We start from the raw sequence: 12,933 nt of genomic DNA, 5'->3' as shown, positions 1-12,933 counted from the left end.
CTCTCTCTCTCTCTCTCTCTCTCTCATCTTTCAAATACATAAAAATTTCCTTAAGAGGACTAGTAAAAAATCAAACATGTATTTAGCCTCATGGTTAATATGTCCATATCTTATATTGGAACACCTGGATTTTGGATCCAGCTTTGGCTCCTGAATCCAGTTTCTTGTCAATGCACACTCTAGCAGGTAGTAGCAATGACTCAAGTAGTTGGGTTCCTGCTACCCAAATGAGAGATTTGGATTCTGTTCTTGGCTCCTGGTTTTGGTCCGGTTCCAACTCTGGACATTGTGGGCATTTGGTGAGTGAACCAGCAAATGGAGTTTGTCAGCCTACATAGGTGCTGGGTTCAAGTTCCAGCTGCTCCACTTCTGATCCAGCTCCCTTGTCAACTGGGTCCAGCCCTGATGATCGAGACCATTCAGGAACTGAATCAAGAGCTGGAAGATCTTTATCTCTCCCTCTCTCTCTGTAACTCTACCTTTCAAATAAACAAATAAATATTATTTAAAAAGTTATCTGACATGTGAAAACGTATTAACCTATACATCTGCTTAATTCTGTTTCCTGTAATTTTGAACTGAGTAAATAAATGTGAAAGTGTTCTGAAAAGTTCTATTTCTATATTAGGTGCCACTCTATTAAGTTGTTAAACACAAAAAGTCAATGTTGATATTTTCAATATTTATTGGTAAGGCTGAGGCAACAGCCTTTATACAGCACAATTTACATAAGTTATCAAGATACATCTTGTATGCAATCACAAAACCAAGACATATTTTTACATAGAGTAAAACTCAAGACAGATTTACAGGCATTTTTAAATACAATTCTCATGTACTTTCAGGTCAATTTATACAATCTTTAGCCCGAGAATTTTCATTTGTTCATTAGGTTTTTCCAGAGGGATTTGGGTATAACAAAGAACACATTAGCAAATCACCAACATGGCATGCAACATATAGTCAGAAACAAGACATGTCTCCAAGTACTTTATGATTTTTTATTTTGAAATAATTTTAATAGATTTTTATCTTTCAGACAACAATTTTTTTTCTTTAATGTGTTGTTAAGATATTAGCACACACATTTATCAGTAGTGGGAGCACCTGAGCACATCACCAAACAAATACAGACACAATAAAATAATCATATTCACATGCTAAGTGCCAAATGAAATTAATATTTCCACTTTGTCTATTTTACCAAATTTTATAGTATGTACAGGGTAACAAATTAAGAAAATGCTCTCAACTATCTATCAGATAAATTTTATCAGTGATTTCAGTTTAATAAAACAACATGGACATAACAGAAAACATCAATGTGTCATATTCAATGAGAATATCTGCTTCAGTCATTCATTACCCCAAAGGCAAGTATTTATTATTAAAGAAACAGGTTATATAATTCATTGAGTTTTCTTTCACTTTCCTTTCAAGCTCCAAAACAGGGAAAACTCACTCTGTCACACATAGAGTTATAAACACATATATAGTTGTAGTTGGCTGATTTTGGGATATTAGACATTATAGCAATGAAAATAAGTATTTAAAAATATTGTTAGTTATGATTAAAATTATAAAGTAAAAAAATACTATATCTTTATGATATTTTAATGAAATGAGGCATTGATCAAATAATTTCTAATAAATTGGGCACAATATAACATATAATTGTCTTTTACTTCACAGCATCACCATGGCTAGAACCACCAATGCTACCACCACTATCACCACAACCATTCCTATAATTAGAATCAGTAACAGCTGGTTACCAGCTATAATATTCCCACAATATGACAATTTTAATGTGTGTGAGCCACAAAATTAATTCCACTGATATGCTGAAGATATGCACTGAAGTAGTGTGATTTATCAAAATTTGGGCAACACATATGAAGATAATCATCTTGGATATTGTACTTTTAAACTGAAATGGTAAATAAAGGGTTCAGAGTCACCAAAAATCTCCTTTACCTTATGTAAAAATAAGGAAAACATCATCTTTTGCTACAAGTGTTATCTGTGTCCACAATGATTGTTCTGTAGTTCCCTATCTTGTAAAAAAATTCACTCTGTGCTGTTGCTTCTACAGCCAAAGTTTCTCAAGGACCAAATTTTAAATCAAGAGCCAACTTTGATGACTTCATGAAATTGTGAGAAAAATTGATACACTTTTCAAGGTAGAAGTGCTGGAATTGGACTAATCCTGCATTACCTAGAGATTACAAACTCTGTCACTGTTAGGATTTTAAAAAAAGCTAATTCCAATAAAATGAAATAAAAAGTGGAAAATCAGATGGTATGATATATACAAAAAAGTAAAAAAACACCAAGAGCCCTATTTGCAATTTAAAAAGGAATAGTTTTGTTGTAAGAAGGATAATCAACATCATTCAGAAGAAACGCACTCATATAAGGAACAGTGTTGCATAGAATAATTCCAGTACAACCTAGGAGTTCAGTCTGCTGCCAACTTGGCACACTGGCAGGATCTTATGCTCTCTAAATAGGTATGCTGGTGCACGAAAAGAAGCTCTGTTGTTTACTGTCTTGATGGACCTGGCCCAACCACTAGCTCCTTGGAATGGAGGAGCATCTCCAATTGCAAGACTCCTACTCTTTCAAGTGAATGAGCTACTGAGGGATGATTTTTGTTTGGGTAGTCCTTCCATTTGTATTATTCTAAAAGAAATTGCAACTAGCATGAGGTGGGCTAAGTGTTCATATGGCCTCTCATGCAGACCTCTGGATGCAGGTGGCTACAGAAGAGGACCAAAGATGAGCCAGGGTTTCCTTTTAAGGGCAAAGAGCAGAGCCTTTTTATGTCCAGAAGAGATCTTGGTTCTTTTACCTCCCCAATTATGAGTGATGATGATAGGTTTCCTCAAGTGCTAACTTCTGCTGGAAATATCCATGGCAACCATCAGCAGACCTAGTAGTTTCTAAAAATAAATTCCTAGCAACCCCATGTCTCTGATGATTTGCCTCCCCCATGCTCATTTTTGATTAATATCAATGGCATTGCATTGTTAGGATGGGGAATAAAAACAGAGGAGAGAAAGAGATGGTTCTCTTGGTTAGGTTGGAGAAGAGTAAACTTCTCTTCCTTTATGAATAGAATAAAGATTTAGCCTAGGACACATTAGAAATTCCTGTTTTTAGTGTTTTATGTTCTTCTCAGAATTAAAGTATTTTTTCTCTAAAATCTGAGAAAATTCAATACCCAACCAATATTTTGGAGGTGGTTTTCTCTAATCCTATTAAAACCTAATCCTTGTATAAAGCAGCAGCTTTTAAGTTCAGAATGTTCTAACAGGCAATTTAGTGTATTTCGGGCAGGATATGAAAATGGGATAAAATCAGTATTGTTCACTGAATTTAGGATAACAAGATTTGCAAATGAATTTCATTTAATTATTTACCTTCTTTCAGGTAAAATGAACATTTATATTTTAAATAAAAAATAAGTTTTGGAGCTAATTTATTATTTTTGTCCGTGCCAATGCTTGTCATTGGTTTAGAGGATGTTTTTCACATATAAAATTTGAGAATCAAAAAGCTACATAATAATCATTCCTCATTTCTGTGTATAAAACTATATTTGGAAATGTGCTTTCATCTTTCATAGATTTCTTGATTTGATCAACCCAAGAGCCTATTAGGAAGGCTAGTAATATATAATTATTTTTATCCTATAGATAAGGAAACTGGGGTAAAGTGAGTTTAAGTGACATTTGCAAAGTGACATCTGCAAGGTCATAGGCAGGACGAAGACAAAAGCCAAGTTTTGACCCCAGCAGAGTGTGTTTTCCACAACTCCATGTGATTTCCTTTCATCTTGTTGGCTGATGGAGAAGAGAATGCTTCACTTTAGTGATTCAGACATTGGTTGCTTCATTCTATATTATTAAAATACATTCAAAATATATTTTAATCTCAATAAATATTGATTTTAATGTATTTTCCCGCCATCAATTAATTTGATCACCGTAATATTGTTAACAAAGAAAGAATAAAGAGCACTAGACAGAACTTGATTTTGGTGTCAGCATTTTCATCATACAATTGGTTAGTGAATTAAGGGAAAATCATTATGGAAAAGCAGGAAATGACACCTATTTAATTCATCAATGTCATAAGGTTAATATGATTTGTTTGTCAGAGGAAGAATTTCCTTTCTCTGTCAATATATCATTCAAGAGAAAGGAAATATGTAGGACAACACATATATTTGCAGTTCCACATAGAACAAGTTCTCATGCTTCCTAGAACATATCCATTTAATCTAGGTCCTTCGGTGTCTAGATTGAAAATGCTATAGTTTAAGGTTAAATTATGGAGATTTTTATGTTTTAATCCAAGGTTCCAATATTTTGTTGGGCAACATTCCTTGCTAACTGATCATGGTTTTATTTCTAGATAAATGTAACTTCATTTCTACTAGTATGATTTTCACTTTATATTATTAAAATTATAATGAAATAAGTGTGCTTTTACCACATGGATTCCGAAAGTCATTTTTACACTCTTTTAACATTTGACACAGAGAAAATCTGTACTATTGTACAGTCAAGAAGCCATAATTTCTACATTTCCTGTTTCACTTTCCCCGTGAACCCAGCCATCTCACTTTCAGTCCTAGACATATAGTGTACGTTTATCTTATGTCAGAATCTCAAAACCATAAATTATCGAATAGGATATAGAAGGCTGTGTGAACTTTTGAAAACTGAGATTTGTTTCATCACTTTTTTCCTTTCAACCCACGTTTCTTTGCATAAGGATTAACTTTGTGCTGCATTGGGAACCATATTTATCTTTGAGTCTCTGTCTTTAACTACACTTAGCTTTGTGCAAACATATTTACCTTAGGTCATCAAAATTTCTCTCATAGTTTCATTTGACAGCCATCACAAATCCTAGGTCTCACAGCTATATTTAATTTTACAGTCTTCAACTGGTGAGTTCTTTTATTTGAGTCATTTTCTGTGCTCCACATAATAAAATTCCAAGGCTTTAACATATGTTTTTGCCTTCCATTCCCACATAATGTTTGCCACTGAAAACACTGCTTGGCACAATAGTATCCAACCACAGTCTTGATATGAGGTTATGTAGACCAGTTTCTGCACCCTGAGCAAACACATTTCTTCAGTGCGTTTGAGTAGAACTGACCAAAAGTTTGTGCCAGTTGACTATTCTTTTTCTGAGATCCACTTTGTCAAGCCAGATACAAGCTTCACCAATCAAGGTCTTTTTCATAAACTTCCCTCCATTGGAGAAAAGTAAAATCTAGGAAAAAAACAAAGTTATATGTGGGGGGGGGATATGGGTGTATGGGTGTATGGGTGTGTGTGTGTGTGTCTGTGTGTCTGTGTGTGTATTTTTCAACCTCTTTGAAGGAAACTTAACAAAGAAACAGCTCAGATAAGAGAGGGTGTGTGTGAGAGGCAGAGCAGGCATATTTATAAGAAGACGAACAACAAAGATGTCCTCAAAAGATCTGCATAATATAAATTAATTCACGTTAACATTTTTGTTATTTCCCAAAGGAAAAGACACATCCTGAATAATATGAGAGTGCTAGGTAAGTGAAGAAATGTGTAACCAGCTAATTCTAACAAGCTATGTGTTTACACTGCTGGAAAATCTCATTAAATAACTTTGTTAAATATATTTTTATTAGTTTATGAAATGGTAAATAAAATGCAAAGTAATTGAATGCTGGATAAGTAAATAGGAGTTTACAAGGCATTGATTTTATTTAGCATTTAATTTACTGGAGATTTTATTGCAGTACACCACTTCCAAAGTGATTCCTTAAGTCCTATGTAGAACTTACTCCACAATGTCACAGACTAAAGAGATACTAGACATGGATTGAAAGAAAGGTAGTGAGCACTGGTTGGAGCTAACCATTAATCTTTGACAAAAATTACTTTCTTCCTTTAGGTCTTGATTTTCAGAATCACCTACAGTAATACATTTTTATTCTAGGTTAAAACTTTGCTTTTGTGCTTTTGACTTCAAAATTCACATTTCTTGATACTTCTTCTGGCTTCTGTTTTTGAAACTTCAAAGAACATTGTATAGTTTTACATAAACTATATTCATTTCAAAAAAAACTCAAAATTTTCCTTCCTGTAGCGCCTTTCTTTGATTACTTAATCTCTGTGAATGACATACTTGTTCACATAAACTTCAGAGTTTACCATTTAATTTTTTATACCTCTGCTCTAATGTCAGTTAATCCTTTCAATGAGTTTTTGCTTTGTAATATATCATATTTATCTCCAGTGCAAAGCTTTAAGGGCTAGAACCCTGAGGTCTCTTCCCACATTTTTCATTTCTTCCCTCTTTCCTCCCATTTCTTCACTTATTACTTGTTTTTATATCTACTGAAGACATACTTTGTGCAGTGCATTGTGTCAGGCTGTAGGACAAAGAACAATGAAAATTAGGCTTTTCCCTAGAGCAGCTTATAGTATAGAAGTGACAGGTAATCATAAATCCAGACCGACTTGGATTGACAGGGCAAAGTAAGAGCAATCTATATAAAACAAACAGAACAGACAGAATAGAAAACTGTAGCTGTATATTGGATGAGTTGAATGGTCTGTGGAATGCTGAAAACTCCTAGGAAGATCACCTCTAAGAATTATCTTCTCAAATATCATAATACTATGTGATCAGTATATAAACATAGAGTAATATACTGGAAAACAAATATGCTATGAATAGAAATTTAAAAATTGCTATTTAAAAATTAGTATTACTATGTAACCTGCACTTACCTGAAGAGAATGTCCAGCTGGACTTAGACTGAATCTAAAAGTCTCATTGAATGAGGGCTCTCGATCATGTCTACATACTCTTGTTTTTTTCTTGATCACCTTTTTTTGGGTAGAGATGTTCATTACATATAGTTTCACATATAAATCTGAAAATAAAGATTCAGCCTGTTTAGTGTCCATCAATCATCAGAGTTTCTATTGAAAGATTTATAATTGTATGTTGACGGTTTTCCCTAAATTTCATAATAGAGCAGCAGATTGTGTACAATTTGTTTCAGAAAACATACAGTGATTTAAAAATAAACCAATTGTCTTGGCAGTTTATATCTATCTTCCTGTTGTTTAATAAATATATATCTTGGGACAGGCATTTGGCCTAGTAGTTAGCACACTGATTAAGATGGTAGGTGTTCCATGTTGGAAAACCTGGGTTCAATACCTTGCTTTGATGCCAGAGCCCAGGTTCGTGCTATTATAGACCTTAGGAGGCAGTGGTGATAGCTCCAGTCATTGGGTTTCTGTTATCCATGTGGAAGACCTGGATTGAGTTCCTAGTTCCGGACTTTGGCCCTGGCCCAGTCCCAGCCACTGCAGCCATTTGGAGAGCAAGCCAATGGGTGGGAGGAATCTCCCTGTCTAACTGTCCCACACTGTCTTTCAAATAAATAAATTATTTTTTAAAACAGAAAGTAAAGATATCACTCTAATTTCTGCATTAAAATAGTAAAAGACTAGAATAAACAACTTACTCCATATAAAATAATTATTTTTCATATTCTCTGATACATTTGATACACAGATCAAATTTTATTGGCATTTCCCAGAACATTTAAGACATACCATAATAAATTCCTAGGTATATTATATTTATAATTATCATAAAATAAAATACCTGGTAAATGATCAGGAGACTTAAATTTGTAGGTGATGTTTCTGCATTGGAGAATTTCAACTATTAGCTGTTCACCATCTGTTTTCATTTCCTTTTTCAATGCGATCTTAATTTCTCCCATTACCTGAGTTTTAACTGGAAAATTTATTTAAAAAGTTAAGGAATTCTAAACACATTTGCTAAATGTTTAATTATTCACTCCTATATTTACTTATTGAGTGTTTACAAAGTACTAACCATCATTTTTCCTACTGCAGATACCCAGATGAAAAAAATACTGTCCAAGACCTTAAACTACGAATGGTCTCATGAATTAATTGATAAATTCCATAGATACTGAAGCAAAATTTGCTAAACACAAGGACAGGAAGTAACAAGGAAGATGTGAGGAAGTACTAATATATCAATGTTAATTTTAGGTCAAAAGAGGTAATATGTCAGACTACAAGAAAAGACATATACATGCAAATAATAATATTCTAATATAATTCATGGGAATAACAAATCATAAGAAACACAGTAAGTTGTTTGTCAACAATTGCTCATTATCAGGCTTTCTCAAGAGCACTTACTAACACAATTAAGAGTAACTGTTTATTATTTCTACTTTCTTTCTCCTTCCTTTGTAAAAGAAATAGCAAGAATTGGTAGAAACAAAATGTTGTAAGACAAAATATGATGAGAGATATAAACTGGACTTATTTCCCCCAGTGTTTGTCTTGGATCTTTACATTATTGAAGAAGTTATTCATGCTAGGTCAAATCTTTTATTCAGTCACTCATTTCTTCTATCAATTCAACATATTCATTCACTAATTCATTTATTAGGAAGGATTTTATTTCCCATTGCAGTCTGTGCTGAGCTTTCTGCTACAAAGAATGAATAAATGGTGAGCCAGAACATTCCTTCTTATTGGTTTCATGTTTTTTCCATCTATTGAGAAAAAACATACCAGTTAATGTCTAATTAATTAATTAATGTCTAATTAATTAATGTCTAATTAATTAATGCCTACTTAATTAATTAATGTCTAATTGTAAATAGAGGAAAGATTTTGAATTACAAGTGCATGGTTTCTAGAGAGATTATCACTTGCCTGGGGAAATGCTGCTGGAGCTGACACTAGAAGAATGAGAAACATTTAGACAAGTGCAATACATGGGAGAGAACATTTTAGAGAGGAGAAATTCTGTGCTCACAAAAAGGAACATAATATGGGAAATAAAGATCCACAAGATAGAAAATAACTGAGGCCATGTTAAGAACTTGATTGTTTTGGAATGTACTTTTAGCTTAGTGATTAATTTGTCCCAATTTGTATTGACTAGATTTGAACCCAGCTTCCTGCTTATGCCACCCTAGGAGGCAGTGCTGAGGACACAAGTGACTGGGCTCCTTTCATCTGCGTGGGAAACCTGGATTGTTTCCTTGTTTTTGACGCCTGCCTTGGTCCAGTTCTGTCCATGGGCATTTGGGATATGAACCACCAGATGGAGGCTCATTCATGCTATGTCTGTCTCTCAAAAAATACATTTTTTTCCTAGGACTGAAGATTTTTTCTTTCTTTTTTTAACTTTTATTTAATAAATATAAATTTCCAAAGTACAACTTTTGGATTATAATGGCTTTTCCCCCCCATAACCTCCCTCCCACCCGCAAACATCCCATTTCCTGCCCCCTCTCCCATCCCATTCACATCAAAATTCATTTTCAATTATCTTTATATACAGAAGATCAATTTAGTATATACTAAGTAAAGATTTCAACAGTTTACACCTACACAGAAACACAAAGTATAAAGTACTGTTTTGAGTACTAGTTATACTGTTAATTCACATAGTACAACACATTAAGGACAGAGATCCTACATGGGGAGTAAGTGCACAGTGACTCCTGTTGTTGATTTAACAATTGACACTCTTGTTTATTGTGTCAGTAATCACCCGAGGCTCTTGTCATGAGTTGCCAAGGCTATGGAAGCCTCTTGAGTTCGCCAACTCTGATCTTATTTAGACAAGGTCATAGTCAAAGTGGAAGTTCTCTCCTCCCTTCAGAGAAAGGTACCTCCTTCTTTGATGGCCTGTTCTTTCCACTGGGATCTCACTCTTTCATTTAGGTCATTTTTCAAAAATACTTTTAAAAGAATAATTCAGAAAAGATTTTAGTTTTTACTTCTAAAGAACAGAAATATGTTGAAAATCTGTGCACATGGTTCTAGATAATTTGCTTTCAAATATTCTGGTCACAGGCTTTCTTTTCACTCTTAAAAAATTTTGTTTAATTTTCATCTGAAAAAGCAATAGAGAGAGAGAGAGAGAAAGAGAGAAATCTCTCATCTACTGATTCACTCCCCAAATGCCTGCAGCAGCTAGGTGGGTCCAGTCTGAAGCCAGAAGCCAGGAATATGAATCCAGGTTTCTCACATGGATGGCAGGCACCCAAGTACTTGAACCATCATCTGCTGCCTCTAAGAGTGTACACTAGCAGGAAGTTGGATGAGAAGCAGAGATAGGACTCAAAACTAGGCACTCTGATATGGGATGCTGTGATCCCATGCAGCAGCCCAATTGCTGTGCCACAATGCCCACCCTTCTTTACACTATTAAAAACACAGAAGATCTTCAAAGAACCTTGTTTATGTGTATCATAGCTACTGACATCAGAAATTTTAAATGTCTCATTATTAATTTTAAAATAAAATTATATATTTAAAATACGTATTAATTCAGTTACTATAAAATAATGTAATTATAACTATTTGAAAGTGACAAGCCGGCGCCACGGCTCAATAGGCTAATCCTCTGCTTGCGGCGCCGGCACCCCAGATTCTAGTCCTGGACGAAGTGCCGGATTCTGTCCCAGTTGCTCCTCTTCCAGTCCAGCTCTCTGCTGTGGCCCGGGAGGGCAGTGGAGGATGGCCCAAGTTCTCGGGCCCTGCACCCGCATGGGAGATCAGGAGAAGCACCTGGCTCCTGGCTTCAGATCAGTGCAGTGCACCGGCCGCAGCGCGCTGACCACAGCGGCCATTGTGGGGTGAACCAACGGAAAAAAGGAAGACCTTTCTGTCTCTCTTTCACACTGTCTAACTCTGCTTGTCAAAAAAAAAAAAAAAAGAGAGAGAGAGAGAAAGAAACTGACAATATTTTCCAAAACAAAAATATGGAATGCTGTTTTTTTTATTTTAATAAATTACTGGCTTTTAGAAGACAAATGGGTTCTTATTCTTGTTTCTACATTAAATCTAGTGCAAAAGATTATTTTAGTTGCAGTAGATGAGGGAAGTCTGGTCTCACACACATATGCAGTTGTGATTATCTCTGATATTACACTAAGACTTCACAAGTGGTGCTTTCTTAATGGTTTGTGATAATGTGGAAGCTGATACCAAATCAATGGACTTTCTGTACTAATACTTTAAAAATCCATCAGTTCACATTGTATATTGAACAGATCTTTTAATTTTACCTGACTTTGCCAATAGCACATTTTAATTTTGGAAAATACTGATTCACTGAGTTATGCAGGTTTTTAAAATGTTGACACATTTAATATTATATTGAAAGCACATTTTAAAATATCAATACCGGAGTGTCTTGGCTTTCCATGCCTGAAATACTCTCATGGGCTTTTCAGCCAGATCCCAGTGGAAAGAACAGGTCTTCAAAGAGGGAGGTGCCTTTCTCTGAAGGGAGGAGAGAACCTCCACTTTGACTATGACCGTGTCTAAACAAGATAAGAGTCGGAGAACTCAAGGGGCTTCCATAGCCTTGGAAACTCATGACTGGAGCATAGGGAGATTACTGATGCCATAAACAGGAGTGTCAATTTGTAAAGTCAACAACAGGAGTCACTGTGCACTTACTCCTCATGTAGGATCTCTGTCCTTAATGTGCTGTACACTGAGGCTTAATGCTATAACGAGTACTCAAACAGTATATTTCACTTTGTGTTTCTATGGGGGTGCAAATGATTGAAATCTTTACTTAATGTACACTAAACTGATCTTCTGTTAAAAAAAAAAAAAAAAGAAATTATCAATTCCCAACTTGACTCTCACTGGGATTAAACATGACAATAGGTCTGATCTGATTTCATCATCATTTTAAAAAATCATCTATTATTTTTCACTTTATGTTTCTGTGTGGGAGCAAACTGTTGAAATCCTTCCTTAATGTATACTAAGCTGATCTTCTGTATATTAAGATAATCGAAAATGAATCTTGATGTGAATGGAAGGGGAGAGGGAGTGGGAAAGGGGAGGGTTGTGGGTGGGAGGGACGGTATGGGGGGGGGAAGCCATTGTAACCCATGAGTCGTACTTTGGAAATTTATATTCATTAAATAAAAGATAAAAAAATAAATTAATTAAAAAATATATCAATACCGAGCTCATTAAGAAAGTCTTTGCTTTTTAAATATTTAAATATTCATTTTTATTTATTTGCAGAGAGAAAGGATAAAGAGAAAGAGCAAACAGCAAGCAAGAAAGATACAAATCTTCCATCTGTTGGGTCACTCCTTAAATGCCCACAGCAACCATCATCTCTTACTTCTCAGTGCTTTAGAAGGAAGCTGGGCCAGAAGCACAGGAAAGATCTGATCTAAAATATTCCACTATAGGAAGCAGGTGTCCCAGGTAGCAGCTTAATCTACTGTGCCACAATGGCTACCCCAAGAAGTCTATAAATACTGAGAAATTGTCAAACTCGGTGAGGCAACCCAAAGTTAAAATTTAATATAAAATATCACCAATTGTATAGTTTCCTATATTTGTAAAGGTATAATAAGTAAAAGTTGTATACATTTGTGTTGTACAGTGTGCTGTTTTGATACAGACATACAGTGTGAATTGATAAATCAAGCTAATTAATACATTCACCATTTCACTTAATTTTTTGGTGGTAGGAATATTTAAGATCTACTCTTATAACAATTTACAACCATATATTATTAATAACTATAGTGATCATATGCACAGTAAATGCCCAGAACTTAGAGTGACAAATTACTTTGTTAATTTTTGAGTAAATAACAGTCTCAATAAGCACCAAGTCTGAAAAAGCTTGCAATCCATTATTCCTTAATGCAGAAATGAGTGTGATCCAAAATGACTGACTGGAGTGTAGCCATGCTGACTCTGAGATATGAAAGAACAAATGAAGGACGATGCTTCCAAGGATCTGACTGACAGAAATGTTCAGTGGAGAAATGACAAAACAATGAATACTCCTGAGACAAGAGGA

General features: G+C 34.8%; 1 protein-coding gene across 7 annotated transcripts in view; it reads right to left on the bottom strand.

Annotated features, from left to right (window-relative positions):
• Positions 1 to 667: 667 nt before the first annotated feature.
• PCLO (piccolo presynaptic cytomatrix protein) overlaps positions 668 to 12,933 on the bottom strand; it is a 524,563-nt gene continuing 512,297 nt past the window's right edge. For all 7 annotated transcript variants that reach the window (XM_089329388.1, XM_051842632.3, XM_051842633.3 and 4 more), the window contains 3 exons: positions 7,690 to 7,824; positions 6,798 to 6,943; positions 668 to 5,295 (listed from right to left, as the gene is read on the bottom strand). In XM_089329388.1, the coding sequence (XP_089185514.1) occupies positions 5,155 to 5,295; positions 6,798 to 6,943; positions 7,690 to 7,824 (422 nt within the window). In that variant the 3' untranslated portion in view covers positions 668 to 5,154. The remainder of the gene's footprint in view (positions 5,296 to 6,797; positions 6,944 to 7,689; positions 7,825 to 12,933) is intronic.

Source organism: Oryctolagus cuniculus, chromosome 3 (assembly GCF_051225735.1).
Source record: "Oryctolagus cuniculus isolate XC-2025 breed Fujian yellow rabbit chromosome 3, ASM5122573v1, whole genome shotgun sequence".
In the NCBI taxonomy this organism is placed as follows: domain Eukaryota; kingdom Metazoa; phylum Chordata; class Mammalia; order Lagomorpha; family Leporidae; genus Oryctolagus; species Oryctolagus cuniculus.
Note: the sequence above shows the minus strand (reverse complement) of the source record. Positions and strands in the feature narration are given on the sequence as shown.